The sequence below is a fragment of the Mastigoproctus giganteus genome, chromosome 9, assembly GCF_048544385.1.
Source record: "Mastigoproctus giganteus isolate SK-2022 chromosome 9, ASM4854438v1, whole genome shotgun sequence".
NCBI classification, from domain to species: domain Eukaryota; kingdom Metazoa; phylum Arthropoda; class Arachnida; order Uropygi; family Thelyphonidae; genus Mastigoproctus; species Mastigoproctus giganteus.
The window spans coordinates 174,339,791-174,361,350 of record NC_143583.1 but is presented as its reverse complement, the minus strand read 5'-3'; the positions used below and the strand labels follow the sequence as shown (position 1 = coordinate 174,361,350).

Sequence of the window (21,560 nt, the reverse complement as noted above, 5' to 3'; positions counted from 1 at the left end):
TGAATTCTTTGGTCTCGGGGGAAGAGTCCTGCATTCATGAGCCATGTGTTCGAAGCTTTCTTATCTATATAGTCTTGGAGGTCAATGTAGCGTCCCATGGACTGCCTTCTTCACCCATCTTTCTGTATTTGTTTTTCTGCCTCTGACCAGGTCTCCTTGTTGAGGTTGAGCAGTGTGTGCCACTTGTCTGTCTTTCTTATGTTATGGTAGATTGGCATTGTGTTTTCCTGGAAGTAATCCCTCAGGTTCTTAATTGCCTTCTTCTGTTCAGAAGCTATCAAACCCCTTCCTCCTTTCTGCCTTATGGTCAGTCATTTGATGGCCAACTTTAGGTGATGTTGCTGGCTCTGTATCTTCTCCACCCAGCGTTGATCTAATCTGTGATCCAAAAGAAGTACGTTGGGACTTTATAGATGTTTACTGCTCTGATCATGTTCCTGACATTCAGTTTTGATTTTAGCAGGCTTCTCAGTCTCTGATGGTGTTTCTTAGTCAGGTGGGCTTTGTGTTCTAGCTGTTGAGCCTGTATTATCCCCAGATATTTGTAGGTCCCTCTGTTGTAGCTTCAATCTCTTCACCATCTTCAGCTGGTAGTTTTGGCCAGCTTGGCTTCCTGAAGGTAACATGGGTCTTGCATTTGCCCAGGCTAAATTGAATCCCGATGTCAGTGCTGAAATCTTCGCCGATTCAGAGTAGCTATTGGAATTGATTCTCAGTTTCCACATAGAGTTATCTCTGTACTTGCTGTTGTTGAGCATGGTGGGCAGTAAATTGGGTGGTAGACACAAACACAGTTGACTCAGGCTTCTTGATTGGACCAGGGTTCGAGCCTGTGACCACCAAATATGGAGGATGCAGAAAAGTCAGAGAATGACCACCGCATATCCCCGGAGCAATATGGCCTTAGTTGCTAATACTCCTAAAAACCCAATAACAAACAAACAAACCAACATTCAACCACCCACTGGCCAAATGGTTGCAGGTTTCCAGGGCCTTCCCCCTGGAAAATTCCTTTCTGATGGCAATCGGTCTGGTCATGATGTTCTCAACCTTGATGATGGTCCTCCATTTCACCATGGCAGCTTCTAGAAAGTGTGTGTGTTGCGTTGACTCTTTAAATCTTCAGTGTCTCTGTCAGCCATCTATGGGGAACTCAGTCAAAGACCTTGCAGTGGTTGATGTAGGCTGTATACAGATTGTATACCTTGCAGTGCCTTGTAAGCCCGTGCCATAACTGCTGTATCATTGGTCACTTGCCCCTTTCATCCTTTGCTTATCTTCTAACATCCCTTCTGCTGCTCGGCCATGATATTCTGGCTCTCCAAGTGGTTTGATATCTTCTTGACTATGCAGCTGGTCAGGATCTTGTATATTGTTGGAGACAGATAATTGGTCTGTACTTCACTTGGTTTGTGATGTCTTTGACCTTAGTCTTCAGATAGTGATTTCTTGAGTCAGAGACTCTGGAATTGTGTCAGGGTGCCTTACCATCTGGGTGAACTGCTCCACTATATGCCTGGGTGTGCAGTTGAACTTCTTGTACCAGTAGTTGTGGAGTTATCTATCCCTGGGATTCATCAGTTTTAGGACTTTCTGATCAACTGTTGTACTTCTTCCTCCTGTATCTCATATTCTGTAATCTCTTCTGTCCTTGGTTTTCTTTTGTTATAGATCTGTATGAGGGGGCATGGCTATTATAGCTAACCACTGCTTCACAGGTTGCTCAGAACTCCTCGACTGCCTTCTGGTTGGAGAAGTCTATTGCCTTCCTTCCTCTCGTTGAATTTTCCTGTAGAAGGCTCTGATTTTCATCAAATATCTGGTTGTCTGTTTTCCTCTGGGCACTTTCCCTGTATCAGTAAAGTCTCTTGCTATGTGTCAAGGTATTCTTCGATCATCTGATCATAGGTCTTGTGTTAGCTGTGGATGTTGTCTTTCCTGAGGATAGTATTCACTTTCTGATCAGCTTCTTCTATTACCCCATTGGTACTGAGTCAGTTGACCTATCTTCATTCTTAGCTCTTCTGTCTTCTGCTGTAGCCTGCTTTCCCAGGCTAGTAGTTGTCTTTGCATTTTATTTTTTGTTAGTCTCTTGTTTCCTCTTCCATCCATCCTGTTGACTGCTGCATTAAATGGTAATATGGATGGCATCTAGTGTTATTTGCCAATTAAGGTGGTCTGTGACTTGCCACAGGATTCTGTTGGCTCTCTGCTTCAGTAGAGAGCCAACAGGAAAAAAAAAAAAAATAAATAAAATAATGCTTTTGAAGAGGTAGTCATAGTTGTACTACATGGAAAATGACTGCCATACAAATATAATAAAAGCATTCAAGTGTGCTCTGTCATGGTTCATTTGTAACAGACAGACAGACATGTAATAAAGATAATTCAGTGCGTTGTACATCCAAGTCATGATTCCCAGCACACAATGTTGTTATTATTATTATTAGCCATATGGTACAATGAAGCCTGAGGTTTATGCTGCACCAGCCAAAAAAAAAAAAAAAAAAAAAAAAAATCCCGAGTTACCCTGAGAGAGAGAGAGAGAGAGAGAGAGAGAGAGAGAAAGTAGAAAGGAATCACCAAGAAAGAGAAGAATGATGATATCCAGCTCAGGACCCTAGATATGCCAAGCCCGTACTCACCAGATGTGAGCCCCTGGGGATGTTGCCTTTCTGCAGAAGATGGAGTGGGGGGGTTACCTTTGGACTTCTGTGAGGGATTTATCCAGTTTGAACTCAGGCGCAAGTTAGTTTTTTTTATTCAACTTGTCTTTTACTTTTGGGCTGTCCTTTGACAGCTGTTAGTTAGTGGTGTTACACCGTAGCTGTTAGTGGTGTTCACTAACGTAGGACAACACGACACTTGATTTATCAATAAGTTGTGATAAAAAATTAAAAGATTGCTGTGAACCAGTTGGTTTTTAACCTGTTATAGACTACCAAAATTTCCTATGACATTCTGATCAGTTGAGCATTTTGAAGCACTGGCATTACAATACTTTAACATTTTAGGTGTTAATGTTTTCATAGTGTTAGCATTTTGAAATTGTATTATTTCAACCAATTTTGTGTTCTGAGGTGTAGGTTTCAATATATTGGCATTTTGACTCATTTGGTTGTTGGCATTATGACTTCTGGTGTTATGACTTCCAGTAATTTCTCTCTAGTAAGGTCAATATTAGGAACAATGCCAAACGGTTCCCTGACAAAAGCCCACACGAAAATTCTGCACAGAAAAAACCCTACTGTCATAAATGCTCACAAGTAAAATATCCAAACGAAAAATTGCTCACAGAGAAGAATGCTCACATTATTTTTGCTTACAAAAAGCAAATTATTTCATATTTCAGAACTCAACAAAATGTTGCATTTATATATTTTATTTCTACTTTTATACAATGTATTTTAATATAACTTTTGATATAAAACTTTTGATTTTAATATAAAGTAGAATATTTGGATGTAAATGTTTGTAAGGGAAATTACAAGAAATAAAATGCTCTGGTTTTAGTGCAACTAAAGCCTTTTATTTTATTTATAAAAATAAATTATTTTTTCTCTGTCTTACAAAGTGAACGGTCAACACTTTTTGGTTTTTTATCAACAAACAACTAATTCAGACATATTTCAGTGATTTATTTATTTGTCAAGGATTTGAATAGAATTTTCATTTCTGTAAGTTCACCAATTTCTGCATATATTTCAGTTTGTCTTTTACCTGCTCATATTCCTGCACAAAAGTGGCAACCAGGTCATGCAGTGCATCATGTCTTTTCTTTTTCACCTCTAGCATTATCATTAGTAGAGGCATTTGATGCAAGAAAGCAAGCTTATGCAGCATCAGCCAAAAAATAAAAAAATAAATAAAAAATAATCACTTCCACTTCACCCCTCTGTTCGTTCGAAATACCTGTCCAGCTGAGCCTTAAACTTATTTAGGCTATCAACTTCCATGACAAGGGATGGAAGTCTATTCCACCAACCAACCACCCGCTGGCTAAAGGAAAATTTCCTCACGTCTATCCTACATCTGTCTTTTCTCAATTTGAATTTATTCCCTCTCAGGTGATTATTCTGAGCAAGAGGAAGAATCCCATCAGCATTGAGCATGCTCAAACCATTCAAGGCTTTATACACCTCAATCAGATCACTTTGCAGATGCCTAGTCACCAGACACTGTAATTTGCAAAATTTAAGCCTTTCTTCGTAAGAGCAACCCTTTGTTCCATTCACTAATCTTGTTGCCCTTCTCTGTACTCGTTCCAGCATCTCTACATCCTTCTTGAAATGAGACCTCCAGACCTGTATACAGTACTCTAGGTGTGGTCTGACCATTGCCTTATACAAGGGAATAATCACCTCCTTATCACTGCTAAAAAAATTCCTATATATCATCGACAATACACCATGAGCTACTCTTGCAGCCCGTCTGCACTGTCAGAAAACTTCATATCTGCCTGCACAACCACTCCCAGGTCCCTTTCATTCTCTACCACTGTCGGTGTAGTACCACAGAGTTGATACGTTGCTCTGGGGTTGCTGTTTCCCATATGTAGTACTTTACATTTGTCAATGTTAAACTTCATTTGCCACCTCTCTGCCCATCTGCTCAACCTTTCCAGATCCTGTTGCAGCAGCATAGTGTCAGTAGTGTCCTTGACAACCCTGCCAACCTTTGTATCATCTGCAAACTTGGACATTAAGCTTGATATACCATCATCAATATCATTTATAAATACAGAAAACAATAATGGACCCAATACTGAACCGGACTCACTAATAACATTAGTCCACGATGAGCAGTGTCCATTGATTACCACTCTCTGTCTTCTACCCCTCAACCACCCCTTTATCCATAGCAGCAATTTGCCTACAATGCCACACTGCTCCAATTTGTGCAGCAGTCTTCCATGTGCAACAGTATCAAAAGCCTTTCTAAGATCCAAGTATATAATATCAAAGTTATTCCCTGCATCCAGTTCTTTTGTGACTGCATCATAGCATCCAATCAGATTGGTCAGGCAAGACTTCCCCTTAACAAAACCATGCTGTGTCTGAGCTATAACTGAAGTCTTGTCTAGATGATCCTGCAGTGCTTCTTTAACCAGTGCCTCCATTAATTTTCCAGGAACAGAAGTGAAACTAACAGGTCTATAATTACTTGTGTCGCCCTTTGATCCTCCTTTGTGAATTGGGGTCACATTTACACATCTCCAGTCTGTGGGTACCTCCCCTGAGTCCAAAGAAGCTCTCATAATTATGGCTAAGGGTTTGCTTACTTCCTTTGCTGCCTCCTTTAATATAACTGGATAGATCCCATCCACCCCGGGTGCCTTTCTTGTGTTTATCTTCAACAGTTTCTCCTCCACTTTACTCCCAGTTATTTCAAGATTCTGTAGCTGACTGCTAGAGTTGAATACACCTCTGGCATTCGCCTCCCTGAATAACTCCTCATGTGTGAATGTCGATGCAAAATATTCATTTAGTTTGTTAGCTACCTGAGCAGGATCATCAACAGTTGACCCCTCAATATCAAGTGGACCAATCTGATTCATTCCCTTCCTTCTAGAGTTTACATAAGTAAAGAACTCTTTGCTGTTTTTCTTTGCATCCCTTGCCAAGGATTTCTCATAATCTGCCTTCGCCTGCCTAACCTCCTTTGTAACTTGGTTACAGATCAACTTGTATCTATCATAGGCTTCTATGTCACGTGTCAATTTGTATGTATCCCATGCATTTTTCTTCTCTGCCATATGTCTTATTAGTTCATCTGACATCCACTTAGGCCTAAACCTTGAACAATATTTCTTAGTTGGTATGTAAAGCCTAGTAGCCTCCAAGATAAGTTCTTTGAATGCTTCCCATTTTGAATTTGCTGTTGGTAACATCATCAGTTGGTCCCACTGTATAGAATTTAAATACTGTCTCAGTCCATCGTAGTCGCCTTTACGAAAGCAATAACCCTTCCCTTTACCCCTAATGGTAGTTACCTCTTTGAATAAATCCCACTTCAGCACACTGATCACTGCCACCTAGTGGTTCCTCTATCTGCAGATTCTTAGTGCATGAAGAATCACTACCGATAATCAAATCAAGAGTATTACTCTCTCTAGTTGCCTCCTGAACATGCTGATGTAGAAAACAATCATCCAATAAATGCACAAAAGCCTTGCTAGTGTGTGAGTGACCAGCCCCCAAATTCCAGTCAATATCTGGGAAATTAATATCCCCTATTATAAGACTCTCTGATTTACTGGCCCATTCTATTTCCCCGTACAGTTTCTTATTATACTCATCAGAGTCATTAGGCCTATAGCACACTCCCACTCTCAGTTTTGATCTCCCAATGCTTATGTCACACCAAACTGACCCGACACTGCACTGTCCAGCAATGTCGACTGGCTTCACTTCCTTGGATTTTATGTATTTCTTAACTAATAGCATAACCCCTCCTCCCTTCCTACCCTGTCTATCCTTTCTGTAGACATTGTACTCACCAAATTCCAGTTCTGCATTCCTTATATCTGTGTGACACCACGTCTCCGAAATCCCCACAATATCTGCCTTTGATGTTTTGAGCAATACCTCAAATTCATCAAATTTATTTATTTATTACTCTAGATGGACCTGCCTGTGCATTAGCCAGTGTAAATTTGTGGCAAGCCAGGTCTCTCTTCAGTCCATCAAACAAAAATCACACTCTGGGATGACTGCAGTGGAATAGGGAATTAAGTGCATTGTGAAATCCCTCACAGCAGTTTATATAGTTTTAGGCGACTGTTCAAGAGCTGCTTCACGATGATTCCATATTCTTATTGGAAACTGGGGATCTCTATCTGCTGCACCCTCAATGTATGTGGAAAAGAAGTATGTGAGCACCTCATTATAGCTATCTTCATCTGTAAATGTGGTGGCAAGCTCATCAAAGACACTCCTCACATCATGGACTGTGATAAAGGTTAATGCAACAAGAGACTTCAGCTTGAGTTTTATATTTATATCAGTTTCAAATTCAGCCTTCAAGCCAACATTGCTGGGTTTCCTGATGAAACTCTGACACATATGGAAATAGCACCCTTTGACCTCAGCGTGTGGAAAGGCACTCCTCACTGCATTCATGCAAGCCTTTTCAAAATCCACTAAAACCTTTTGAAGCACCAGATTTGGAACACAGCTTCATTATTTCAAACATTCTATCATAAGTATCCAAGTTCTTTTTCTGTAACAAAATGTAAATACATGGCGGATATAGGCAGATGAGATACCCACCTTGGCATGCCACATATACAGTTGGTAAAACATGTTTGGAACTTTATCAAAGATGCCATCTCCTTAGATTTTATCTTTATCCAATTCAATGAAGAGTTCTTTATCACCTAAACCCAGAGTTCTGTCTGGTTCATCCACACCTGAATCGTGAAGTATCAGTTGACGGTACTTCTCAGTAATGTCAAAATTTATTGTTGTTGGATTAGGCAAATGATCGTCTTTTCTGTGATTGAGAAGATTTCTTGCAAAGGATGATTGTTTGGGCAAATGGGCCAGACATCGTTACTCAACTCTGACAACACATTCCCCATCACATTGAGAGGAGTAGAACTAACTACTCTCATGCATTGCCTCATTTTGCTTCTGGCAACATTGGCTTCTGCTTTTTGAGGACAGGAATCATGACAATGTTTAGTAGGTTGTTGGACTACATTGCCATCTTTTGTCTTCATAACTGAATGACAGTTGAGGATGCAGCAGGTAGAGATCCCCAGTTTCCAATAAGAATATGGAATCATCATGATGCAGCTCTTGAACGGTCGCCTAAAACTCCAAACTGCTGTGAGGGATTTCACTGCAGTCATCCCAGCATGTGGTTTTTGTTTGACGGACTAAAGAGGGACTCGGCTTGCCACAGATTTACACTGGCTAGTGCACAGGCAGGTCCATCTAGAGGTGAAAAAGAAAAGATATGATGAACTGCATGACTTGGTTGCCACTTTTGTGCAGGAATATGAGCAGGTAAAAGACAAACTGAAATACTTGCAGAGATTGGCAAACTTACAGAAATGAAAATTCTATTCAAATCCTTGACAAATAAATGAATCACTGAAATATGTCTGTATTAGTTGTTTGTTGATAAAAAACCAAAAAGTGTTGACCGTTCACTTTGTAAGACAGAGAAAAAATAATTTATTTTTATAAATAAAATAAAAGGCTTTAGTTGCACTAAAACCAGAGCATTTTATTTCCTGTAATTTCCCTTACAAACATTTACATCCAAATATTCTACTTTATATTAAAATAAAAAGTTTTATATCAAAAAATCAAAACATTTTGTTGCGTTTTCAAATATGAAATAATTTGCTTTTTGTAAACTAAAAATAATGTGAGTATTCCATGTGAGCAATTTTCCGTGTGCATATTTTTCATGTGGGCATTTATGACAGTGGGGTTTTTCTGTGCAGAATTTTTGTGTGGGCTTTTTTCATGTGCGCATTTATCTGGTCACCATGCCAAATGTCATATGGGAACATCAAACGTTGAGCTAAATTTTCCATCAGTTGTGCAAGTCACAGTTTCCAAGCCATTTACTTGTATAGTTAGTAATGGCAAATGATGCAAGAAAGCAAGATTATATATCATCAGCAGGGAAAAAAAGAAAAAAAAAAAAAGGAAAGAAATCAGCTTCTTGCACACATATCCATCTCCTCTAATAACTTGTGCAGTTTATATTTGAATTTATTCAATACCCACTTCCACAATAACAAATGGAAGTTTGTTCCAACAATCAACTACATGCTGACTATAGGTAAATTTCCACATCTATCTGCAAGCATTCAATTTGAATTTATGCCCCATTGTGTGTAGTCTGAGAAAGAGGAAGAATTCCATCAGTCTTGAGCTTGCTCAACCATTCAAAGCCTTAAACACCTCAATCAGGTCACTTCACAGTAGGTCTCCAGATGCTACAATTTGGAGAACTGAAGCTTATCTTGGCAAGAGTACGTCTTTTTTTTTTTTTTTTTTTTTTTGTTCCTTTCACCAATCTCATTACCCTTCTCTGCCTGCACTTGTTCCAGCAGATCCACATACTTCCTAAAATGAAGCTTCCAGACCTCTATGCAGTACTCAAGATGTGGCTTAGTCATTGCCATGTGCAATGTCCTAATCATGTCCTAATCCCTGGGCAAAATTCCTGTATATTGTTGACAAAAATCCCATGAGCTGTCTTAGCAAGCCTGTCTGTACTGCTCAGAGAACTTCATACTTGACCAAGGTCTTTTTCATTCTACACTGCCCTACATTATAATTCCAGAATAACATGGCATAGTTGGTATGCTATTCTGAGATTACTGCTACCCGTATACAGTACCTTGCATATATCAATGTTAAACTTCAATCACCACTTATTAGCCCACTGCCCGATTTTTTTTTTTTTTTTTTTTTTTTTTTTTAGATTTTGTTGCAGCAGTATTCTCTGATCATTGTCATTAACCACCTTCCAACTTTCATATAATCTGCAAACTTAGACGTTAATTCTGATATGCCTTCATCAGTATCATTAATAAATATCAAAAACAATAATGGGCCTAGCACTGAACCCTGGAGGATTTCACTAATAAAATTATTCAAATTCCAAGAAGAGCAGTACCCATTGATAATCACACTTTGTCTTCTCCACTCAACCATCTCTATCCATAGCAGTTACTTGCCGCTATTATCTCATTGCTCTAATTTCTACAGCAGTACTTTTATGTAGTACAGTATCAGAAGCTTTCCGAAATCTCCATACAGTAGAATCTTGTTAATACAAACTTTGTTCTACAAATGAGAATTTTGTATAAGACACATATTGATCCCCTGCAGTAGGATAGGCTTTTCTACATGAACATATTTGTTTATTACAAAATTTTGTTAATATATATTACAGTCTGTTTTTACCCCCTGAGAAATAATGTTTTTGTATACAAAGCTTGGTATCATTGTTCTATTATTGTCCCACCACCAACCTGTGCATGTCCATCCAGTTCTGCATTTCCCAAAAGATACCCCTCGATGGGCGCCTGTATGTGGTGAGGGGACTTCCCAGTGATGCTGCTGGCCTCCAGATTAGCATCACTGGGATCGAATGCTCACACCTTGGTTCCAAGGTTACATCATTGGAATCCGGCGTGTGCAGCCATGTGCTGTGACCCCCTGGAAACTCGGAAAGGGGGATCCTGGTGGTTGAGGGGCCCAGCCTCATGGAAGAAGGGCTGAACCTTTTCCATGCTCTCTCTTCTACCTGTTGGGGTGCAGACTGGTGAACGTTACTCTGTTTGTATCATGTACTTGTGCGATCAAAATTAGATTATGGGTGTATGTGTCTGCCAGGAATAGCATCCTTCGGTGGCTCGATCCCATCCACATTGCTACTGGTGCATTTAGAACATCTCCCGTCCAAAGTCTTTATGTTGAAGCTAATTTTTATTATTTTATTATTATTAGCCATATGGTTCAAGGAAGCCTGAGGCTTGTGCTGCACCAGACAAAAAAAATTTGAGTACCTGAGAGAGAGAGAGAGAGAGAGAGAGAGAGAGAGAGAGAGAGAGAGAGAGAGAGAATCACCAAAAAAGAGAAGAACGGTGATATCCAGCTTAGGACCCTGGGTGTGCCAAGTCCATGCTCACCAGATGTAAGCCTCTGGGGTTAAATGAACTGTCTTTGTCCTTTCACTGAAAACAGTTGTCTCTGCTGTATGCTGTCAAGCTTAAATCTCTGCCACACCATCCCACATGGACATCTGTTTTTGAGCCACGCTGGGAAAATCTGTGCAACACTCATAAGATGGTCAATCGTCCATTCGGTATTCGTATCCAAGGCCTATTCAGAAAGTTGGCCTTCACAGTAGACAACACTGCCCCATCACCTAGGCAATCCCTGGCATGCTCATGCTCCTGCCTACAACTTCTCTCTTAGCAAATGGGGAAGGATAATAGTCCATCTGATGGCTACCTGTAGTTCTTTTCAGCTTACCGATTTGAACATTCTGACTTCATGCCAGTCTTCACAGATGGTTTGAAGTCAGAGGTGTCTGTTGCATCTGCAGTTGTTTTTGCAGTTTCTACCATATCTGAGCATATTCACTGCAGAGCTGCACACAATTAAACTAGCCTTAGATCACATACAAATACACCACCGCCAAAAATGCGTTATATATACCAATTCTCTTAGTTCACTACAGTCTTTGTCATCGATGAGGTGCAATCCTCATCCAGTCTTGTCCCATAGCAGTTACAATCCCTTTCTGGATTGTAACTGCTATGGGACAAGCAGTTTCAGGATCCCAATGTGGCTGGAGCCACATTGGGATCCTGAGAAATGATTTGGCAGGCTTTGGTGGACCAAATCAGTGATCTGTAATAACTCTTGTCTGTTAGTCCTCTCTACAGACTACAGGCAAGTAATTAGAAAGAAATTGGTTTCCCAAAGGCAACACACTTGGCATGGGCAGGCTGAAAATAAGCTATACGAGATTGACCTGTAATCGAACATTGGCTGTCTAGCCTTTGCAGGGACTGTAAGGAGGAAGTTGTTCTTGCTCTGCTCCACATAGGACTCAGTCATCTGATGCATGCTTTTCTGTTGAGGGCTGATGACTGTCCTGTGTGCAAGCATTGTGACACCATTTTAACATGGAAACATATCGTTATTGACTGTCCAAGAATTTTAAATGTACGCCATTTACGTTTTAGCACGTTTAATCATCTGACTTATACACTCAGTCAGATTTTAACTGACAAAGACAATGCTTGCAATTTTTAACCTTTTATGAACTGCAAACCTCTATACACATAAATGTTTTTTTATATGCATTATATGCAAAAGATAGCACTAACTTAATTTAATTTTACACAAACAAAGATGATAGTTTATGGTAGCTACACTGCGAAAAAATACACTCTGTGAAACATCAATTGTAGGTCAATTGTAATTGTTGCACCTTTAAAGGGTGTTTTGTTATCTATTTTATGTGCCATTTTTAATAGGATCTGATCTATGTTTTTGATGCTTGGTCTTTAAAGTCTGTTTGCATTAAATTTATGTCTAGCAGTTATGGTAAAAAGCATAAACAGAGAGAATTAAGGCTGGAAATTAAACTGACAATTATACAAGAGGTTGATAGATGGACTGAAGTAAAACAGAAGTTGCAAAGAAACATCATTTTACATACTGAAAAAAACTTCAAGTGCATGACAATGGTGCAGAGGTAAAAAAAAAAACAGGAAATGGATTCATGGTGCAAAAATGAGGAACTTGAAACAAAACTTTTTGTGTGGTACCAACAAGTGCCTGCATCTGATTTACCAGTTGATGATCCAATTTTGCAAGAAAAGGCTGATTAGCTGGCTCAACAACAGTGCAATATGCAGCAGTGGAGCCAGACCCTCTAAAAATTTAGAGGGTCTGGCTCCAGGAGTTTAAGGACAAGAATAACTCAGTTTCACAAAATGTATGTGTTGAGTCTGGATTAGGGATGTGCCCTCTGGGTAGGCAGTGCCTAGCCAGGCTAAAATTATAAATATTAATTATTAAATATGAAAAGTAAATGATTTCCAATTCGTTATAAAAATATTAATTTAATGCATTATTTATTAAATTGGTATATTTTGAGGTTAGACAGGAACAATTTCCCTATGCCTTTCAACTTCAATATATATACTAACGCGTTACATTGTTAAACCACATGCTGTGTTAAGCAGCTCCAGATGCATAAAATACCATGTTATAAAGATAATAATTCCTGCCTTCGCCTCAGTGTGCCATTGGTCTTTGCAGAGTGAGGAGTGTACACGTGTGTTGTTGCATCATTTGCCTCTAGTGATAGAGCTGATACTTTATTATTTTACAAATACTTTATTTCAAAATTTATCCTTTTTTCAAATATGGACAGTGAGTCTCTTAAAAAATTTTTCTAATCTGTCTTATGAAGAAAAGTCTAATGCTATTAGGTGGAAGTCTGTTGAAGCTGTTTTCAGAACTGAAACAGCTTCAACAGCATAAAGGGACAAAAATAATAAGAACATTTCAAACTGTGTGGTACAGCAAGAAAGATTGGTTGTGCAGTTATATTAGAACAAATAGACTCTTTTGTTTCCCATGCTTGTTATTTTCTGTATACAGTGAAAGTGTGTGGGAAGAACCAGATATTGTGATTTAAATAATTTGCCTAATGCTTTAAGTAAACACAAAAGATCTGCTGTGCATTATGAAAGCCAAATATCATTGAAAACATTTGAATCTACATGAATTGACTTGAGCATAGATAAGCTGAAAAAACTTAGCATTGAAATTCACAATAAAAAGGTAAAGGAGAAAGAGACATACTGCAAAAATTAATATCTGCTACTTGTTTTTTGATTAAACAAAAACTTTCTTTTTGCAGTAATAATGAAGGAAAATCCTCTTTAAATTGTGGAAACTATATTGAGTTTCCACAATTTAAGCAGTGTTGAAACTATGAGTTTGCAGTGTAGTTCAGTATACTGAACTACACTGCAAAAGTTGATGAAAAATTGGAACAACATTTACAGACATCATCTTTTTTTTTCTGGTGTTTCTAACAAGATCCAAAATGACTTAATTAAGCAGTAGGAACAGCTGCAGAAAATAATATTAAAGAAGAGATCACAAGATCATTCATTGCTATAGAAGTGGATGAAACGACTGATATTTCAAATACAGCTCAGTGTTCCACAGTTTTAAGATATGTATTGGATTCTGAAATTAAAGAAGCCTTCATAGGATTTGACGAACTTAAAGACAGAACAGCTACTGGTGTAACAGAATGCATATTTAAAAATTTAGAAAAATGTGTATTTTTCTAAATTTTTATAAAAGCTGATAATAAAAGCTGAAAAAAAAAAAAAGCTGATATAAAAGCTGATAAACTTATAGCACAGACATATGATGGAGCATCGGTAATGGCATTGCATTTAAATGGCATTCAAGCTAAAGTAAGAGAAAAAGCACCATCAGCATTATTTACCCATTGTTATACTCACAAGTTGAATATTGTTCTGTCTCATTCAGCAAAATTCATATCTGAATGCACAATATTTTTCAAGACCATTGAGGGTCTTGCCTCATTTTTAAGTCACTCTACAAAACAAATGCAAAATCTTGATGACAAAGCACAGAAACACATTCCAAAGGCTGCACTAACTCAAAACTAGTACGAACTACTTTACACCTACCATAGCGACCTTTGCGAACTTTTCAATAGCATTAACAGCAAGCCTTTATTGTAGGATTCAGACACCTTAGTGAGGAGAAATGGATTTTATAATTGGTTAATGCAAGATTCAACATACTTTCTTCTTATGGTTTATGATAAAATTTTCATTAAAACTAACACACTCTTCAATATCTTGCAAACTAAAATTATAGATATTCCATATTGCATTGAAAGAATCAATGAAACAAATTTGCTCGAAGATCTGTGCAGATATTTTGATGATATTACTACTACTAGTTAGCCACATGGTGCAAGGAGGCCTGAGGCTTATGCTGCACCAGCCAAAAAAAATTCCTGAGTTACCCTGAGAGAGAGAGAGAGAGAGAGAGAGAGAGAGAGAGAGAGAGAGAGAGAGAGAGAGAGAGAATCACCAAGAAAGGGAAGAATAATGATATATGAGAAGTTTGAAGAATGTTGCAAAAAAAAAAAACTTAATTGAATCAAAATGCTGTACAAAATATCCAATTAAAGAAGAAAGAGAGAATATTCTGGCTAATATTGAATGATATCTTGAAGCATATGTAAGCAAGATACATTGAGTTTAAAAATTTACAATTTATTTCATTAGTTGATAGTAAAAAGTTTCAAAAATTAGCTAGTCAAATTGATAAGGATGCGTTAGAAAGTTTAGAAAAGAATTATGGTGACATCTTTAGAAAAGAATTATGGTGATGTTATAATTCTCAAATCTGATCTAGCTGGAATTTATAATGCACAAGCTTCCCAGGATAAATCAATTCAGAATTTGCTTACTTTCATGTTTCAAAATGGACTCGAACAAAGATTCCCTGAAGCAGTGAAACTGCTGCAATTGATTTTAACAATTCCAGCTACAACAATTTCTGTTCGGAGGTCATTTTCCGGTTTGAAAAGAATCAAAAGCTTCATGAGAAATATAAGGAAAAATTAAAGGCTTTCGTCACTTGCTTTAATTTCCATTGAAAAGGAAAGATTAATTAAAATGGAGCAAAGTCCAACTTACAATTTCTGTGAAAATGTGACTGATATTTTTAGTACTAGCAAAGAGAGAAGAATGGAGTTCATCTACATATGAAACTTTGAGTAAATATTTTTTGTTTAAATTTTTTACATATTGTTTTATAGTGACAAGCCATTTTGGTTACAATTTACTTTATAAATGCCTCCTGCCTACTCACAGCATGTGCCTGGTCTGGATCAGTGTACAAAGAAAAGGCCACAGATAGTTGTTCTGTATGGGCCAATTTTGAAAAATATAAGCTAGTGGATATTTTTAATCTTGATGAGATGATAAACTTTATAATTTAGAATACGCATTAGTAGAGGCATATGATGCACAAAAGCAAGATTATAATGCAAGAAAGCAATCAGCCAAAAAAAAAAACACATCCCGTTTCACTGATCCATTCATTACAAAAGTTTGTCCAGTTCTTCCTTGAATTAATTTAAGCTATCAACTTCCACAATGACAGATGGAAGTTTGTTCCAGGAATCAACCACCTGCTGGCAAAAGGCAAATATTTCTGCATGTCTGCTCTACAACTGTCTTTCCTCGATTTGAATTTATGCTCCCCCAGGTTCATAATGTGTGCAAGAGAAAGAATCCCATCAGCATTGTTTGAACCTGTACAAATAATTCAAGGCATTATATACTTCAATCAGATCACCTGACAGGTGCCTAGTCTCCAGATGCCGCAATCTGCAGAACTTAAGCCTTTCTTGGTAAGAGCACCCCTTTGATCTCCTTGCCAATCTTACTGCCCTTCTCTGTACTCATTCTAGCAAATCTACATCTGTCCTAAAATGAGATCTCCGCACCTGTGTGCTGTATCTAAGGTGTGACCTGACCATTGCCTTATACAAAGGGATAATCACCTCCTTATCCCTGCTAGCAAAATTCCTGTATATCATTGACAAGACCCCATGACCTGCTCTGATATCCTGTCTGCACTGCTCAGAAAACTTCATATCTGACTGCACAGTTACCCCTATGACCTTTTTATTCTCCATTATCCTGAGTGTAGTACCACAGTTGGTACATTTCTCTAGGGTTATTGCTATCCATATGCAGTACTTTGCATTTGTCAATGTTAAACTTCAGTTGCCCATTCTCAGCTCACCTGCCCAATGTTTCTAGATGCTGTTGCAGTAGCATACTGTCATTAACAACCCTGAAAACTTTTGTATTATCTGCAAACTTGAACATTAAGCCTTGTATACTTTGTCAATATCACTGAGAAATATGGACAGTACCACTTGATTACCACTCTTTCTTCTCTCACTCAACCATTGTTTTATCCATTATAGCAACTTGCTCATTAATACACAGCCATTTCTGAATAAACAGAATATTTATAAGGCGGCATCGTTTTAAGTTATATCTCATATTGTGAATACCTTCACAACGAGTTTCCATGATATTGCACTACTTTGAATAAGTAATGCTTCACCTAAGGAGAAGACTAATGTTACTTATTCTCGGATAGGTACCACCACTCAGACGGCACCGTTTCAGGGCTATTTGTATATGTGTGGGATAATAACTCAACTACCCACTTGTCCCTATTAGACTTAGAAAAGCAAAAAGGTAGAGGGAAAGAAACGGTGTAGAAGAATGAAAGGGACAGTAACTCCTTCAACTCGCACCACTCAAAACCTCCTCGAATAGGCAACACTTCCCCAGTGGAGAAGGCTGTTGTTACCTATTCTTAGAAACTCCGGTCATCATCAGGCTCCCCCTGGTGCTGTTTCAGGGCTATTTGGCCTTTCTTCGGTGGGTGGATAGGTACCCAAGTGTTTCAGAGCTATTTTGTATTTGTGTGGGATAATAACTCGACTATCCAGTTATCCCAATAGACTTAGAAAAGCAAAAAGGTAGAGGGAAAGTAATATTAGGAGTGGAAGAGGAAAAGAAACGGTATAGAAGAATGAAAGGGACAGTAACTCCTTCAACTCACACCACTCAAAAACTCCTCAAATAGGCAACGCTTCCCCAGTGGAGAAGGCTGTTGTTACCTATTCTTGGAAACTCCAGACATCATCAGGCTCCCCTCTGGTGCCGGCCAAATAGTCCCTCAGGGCTATTTGGGTACCAACCCACCCACCTTCTTCGGTGGGTGGGTTGGTACCCAAGTGATGCAATGATGGCAAAACAGTTATGAAGTATAACTCCACAGTATGAGAGATGCCCTATGGTGTATGATGTATTTAGACTAAAATGCATTTAGATCTAAAGCCTCAAGCTGTGAGCAAATTTAGACTATGTATATATTAAGTCCAATAGCATCATTAATACACAGCCATTTCTGAATAAACAGAATATTTACAAGGTGGCATCATTTTAAGTTATATCTCATATTGTGGAATACCTTCACGAGTTGCCATGATATTGCACTACTTCGAATAAGTAACGCTTCACCTAAGTAGAAGACTAATGTTACTTATTCTCAGATAGGTACCACCCACCCAGACGGCATTGTTTCATGGCTATTTGGACCTTCTTCGGTGGGTGGGTGGGTGGGTAGGTACCCAAGTGATGCAATATGAGATGTAACTTAAAACGATGCCGCCTTATAAATATTCTGTTTATTCAGAAATGGCTGTGTATTAATGATGCTATTGCACTTAATATATACATAGTCTAAATTGGCTCGCAGCTTGAGCCTTTAGCCCTAAATGCATTTTAGTCTAAATACATCATACACCATCAGGCATCTCTCATATTGTGGAGTTATACTTCATAACTGTTTTGCCATCATTGCATCACTTGGGTACCTACCCACCGAAAAAGGGCCAAATAGCACTGTTTCTTTTCCTCTTCCACTCCTACTATTACTTTCCCCCTATCTTTTTGCTTTTCTAAGTCTAATAGGGACAAGTGGATAGTTCAGTTATTATCCCACACATATACAGATAGCCCTGAAATGGTGCTGTCTGAGTGGTGGTACCTATCTGAGAATAAGTAACGTTAGTCTTCTCCTTAGGTGAAGCATTACTTATTCGAAGTAGTGCAATATCATGGCAACTCGTTGTGAAGGTATTCACAATATGAGACATAACTTAAAACGATGCTGCCTTATAAATATTCTGTTTATTCAGAAATGGCTGTGTATTAATGATGCTATTGCACTTAATATATACATAGTCTAAATTTTTTCGCATTCTGAGGCTTTAGCCCTAAATGCATTTTAGCAACTTGTTCTTAATGGCATACTGGTCCAATCTGTATAATAGTCTTCCATGTGCAACAGTATAAAAAGCTTTCCTGAAATCCAAATATATGATATCAAAATTATTTTTTTACATTGAGTTCCTTCGTGACCACATCATAGCATCCAATCAAATTGGTCATACAAGACTTCCCCTTGACAAACCCATGCTGTGTCTGAATTATTACTGCAGCCTTGTCTAGATGAATCTGTACTCCTTCTTTAACTAGTGACTCCATTATTTCCCTGGAACAGAAGTTAAACTAACAGGTCTGTAATTTGATGTGTTGTCGCCCTTTGATTCCCTTTGTGGATTGGGGATACATTAGCACATATCTGGTCTGTGGGGACCTCCCCTGAGCCCAAGGGTGCTCTCATAATCATGGCTAAGGGTTTGCTTACTTCCTTTGCTGCCTCCTTTAATATAACTGGATTGATCCCATCCACCTCGGGGGTATCTTTTTTATATTTAACTTCAACAATTTCTCCTCCACTCTCAGTTATTACAAAATTATTTAGCTCCCTGTTAGAGTTTAATAAGCTTATGTACTCCAATTCCCTACAGAATTCCTCATGCTTGAATGTTGATACAAAATACTCATTTAATTTCTCAACTATCTGTGCCGGATCAGCAACAGTTGAACCTTCAATATCAAGTGGAACAATCTGATTCATCCCCTTCCTTCCAGAGTCTATATAAGTAAAGAAGTCATTGCTGTTTTCTTTGCATCCCTTCCCAAAGATTTCTCATAATCTGCCTTCACTTGCCTAGCCTCCTTTGTGATTTGATCACAAACATATCTACCATAGGGTTCTGTGTTGCCTGATAATTTATCTGCATCCCATGCATTTAGGCTTAAATATTCAACAGTATTTCTTTGTTGATTGGAAAAGCCTAATAGCTTCCAAGATTAATTCTTTGAATGCTTCCCATTTAGGATCTGCTGTTGGTAACATCATCAGTTGGTCCCACTGTATAGAATTTAAAAATTGTCTGAGACCTTTACAAAAGCAAAAACCCTTCCCTTTACTGCCAATGGTAGTTAATCCCACATCAGTACACTGATCACTGCTGATAATCAGATCAAGAGTATTACTCCCTCTGCTTACCTCTCTAACATGCTGCTGCTGTAGAAAACAATCATCCAGTAACTCCAGAAAAGTCTTGTTAGCATGTAAGTGACTAACCCACAAGTTCCAGTCAGTATCTGGTAAGTTAAAATCTCCCAATGTAAGATATTCCTATTTACTTTGCCACTTTCTTTCTCTGTATGATTGTTCGTTGTTCTCATCAGAGTCATTAGTCCTATAACACCACTCCTCTCATTTTTGCTTTCCAGTGCTTATGTCACACCGAACTGACTCAACATTGCATTGTTCACCATGCCAACTGGATGCACTTCCTTAGGTTTTATGCGTTTCATAATTAACAGCGTAATCTCTCCTCCCTTTCTGTACACATTGTACTCTCCAAATTCCAATTCTGCATTCCTTATATCTGTGAGACACCATGTCCCTGATATCCCAACAGTATCTGCCTTTGATGTCTTGACTAGATATCTTTAAAGATATCTGCCTTTGAAGTCAAGACTCTCAAATTCATCAAATTTATTACTACACTCCTAACATTGGTATAGACGAAAATGTACATGCACCTGTTCTTACTCTTAGGTACTCACACACAGTCCATGTATTTACTTGTTTCATGCCAGCTGCCAGCAGTTCTTGAAATTCCCAGTACATTGTTTTCCAGGCTGTTAGCCATTCTAATAGAAGCACTACAAGAATCACTCTCACCTCTGTCTGCAGCTACTGTTAATCTTTTAGTCAGTGAATTATCCCCAAGCTAACAGTTTTCTAATTTTCTGACACCTGCAAGAAACAAAAAAAAAAAAAAAAAAATCCACCACATGTTCATACAGCAATTACAAAACTACTACTTTCATACAGGTGTTTTCATTACTTTTTTCAGCTCATGTGTGTGTGTGTGTGTGTGTGTGTGTAATGAAAAAAATGTTGAAACCAGCAGTTCAATAAATAGAGCAAAGGCATAAGAATGAAAATATGTAAAGTTAATTTAAACTTATCAGAACTGATTTATGTAATTGAATAAAAGACTAAACATTAGATCAGACTGTGATATTATAGAATATGGAGAATAATAGATTAAAAAAGAATAAGTGCAAAACATGCTATTTAATACTGATGCCATGGCTTAGCATGTACTTCATACAACAGATTGAAGAACTATCTGTTACTGAAAAACTTATGCTACCATTATTAATTTATTTAATACTGAAATGATTTTTAAATATATTTAAAATTTATACCCATAAATTATTTATACTAATCATTCATAGGTGCACCTGTAATAAGGCCTAAGGAAACCCTTCACTTGTCTCTAAAGTTACTATCATTTGACTCAAGGAACACAGGTATTTTTAATTTTATTTATATGAGTGTGTGCGCGCGCACTTCTGAACATATGTATGTACACACAACTGAATTTTTTATTTATTTTTTCTTTCATTATGTTTTTTTTTTTTCATTTTCATGATTTTATTTCAGTATCATGAGAAACACTGTTATTACCGTGTGTGGAAAATATGGAAGCTTCTGCATATGTATCTTCCCTAATTCAGTTCATCATTTCGACTCAGCTGTGTGGTTTCCTGCTCCCTCTCCACTGTGTTCTTTGGTACTCTTTCAGTATTCCTATTGCCATCGCTGCACTTTCAGTGATACCCAGTTTTATCTGAAAATAACTTTAGTATCTAACAATAATATATGCTGGAAAACAAAAGGGAAGTGAATATAAAAGTGAGAATAAGAATGGGAATAAAGGTCAAGTGAAGAAAATGCTTTTAAATTCTTTTAAAGATAGGGCAGCATTAATATTCAGTGGACTATGGGATTAAGTAATTCAACAGATGCACGTAAAAAGAACAGGTGCATGTATACTTGCGTGTACACCAATGCCAGGAGTTTGGTAAATAAATTTGATGAATTTGAGGTATTGCTCAAAGCATCAAAGGCGGATATTGTTGGATATCATAGACGTGGTGTCTCACAGATATAAGGAATGCAGAGCTGGAATTTGGG

The 21,560-nt window shown here is 38.0% G+C and overlaps 1 protein-coding gene across 3 annotated transcripts in view; it reads left to right on the top strand.

The window, feature by feature from the left end:
- l(3)76BDm (trafficking protein particle complex subunit 8 homolog l(3)76BDm) overlaps positions 1-21,560 on the top strand; it is a 582,307-nt gene that overhangs the window by 461,094 nt on the left and 99,653 nt on the right. For all 3 annotated transcript variants that reach the window (XM_090380612.1, XM_090380611.1, XM_090380610.1), the window contains one exon: positions 20,819-20,893. In XM_090380612.1, the coding sequence (XP_090236738.1) occupies positions 20,819-20,893 (75 nt within the window). The remainder of the gene's footprint in view (positions 1-20,818; positions 20,894-21,560) is intronic.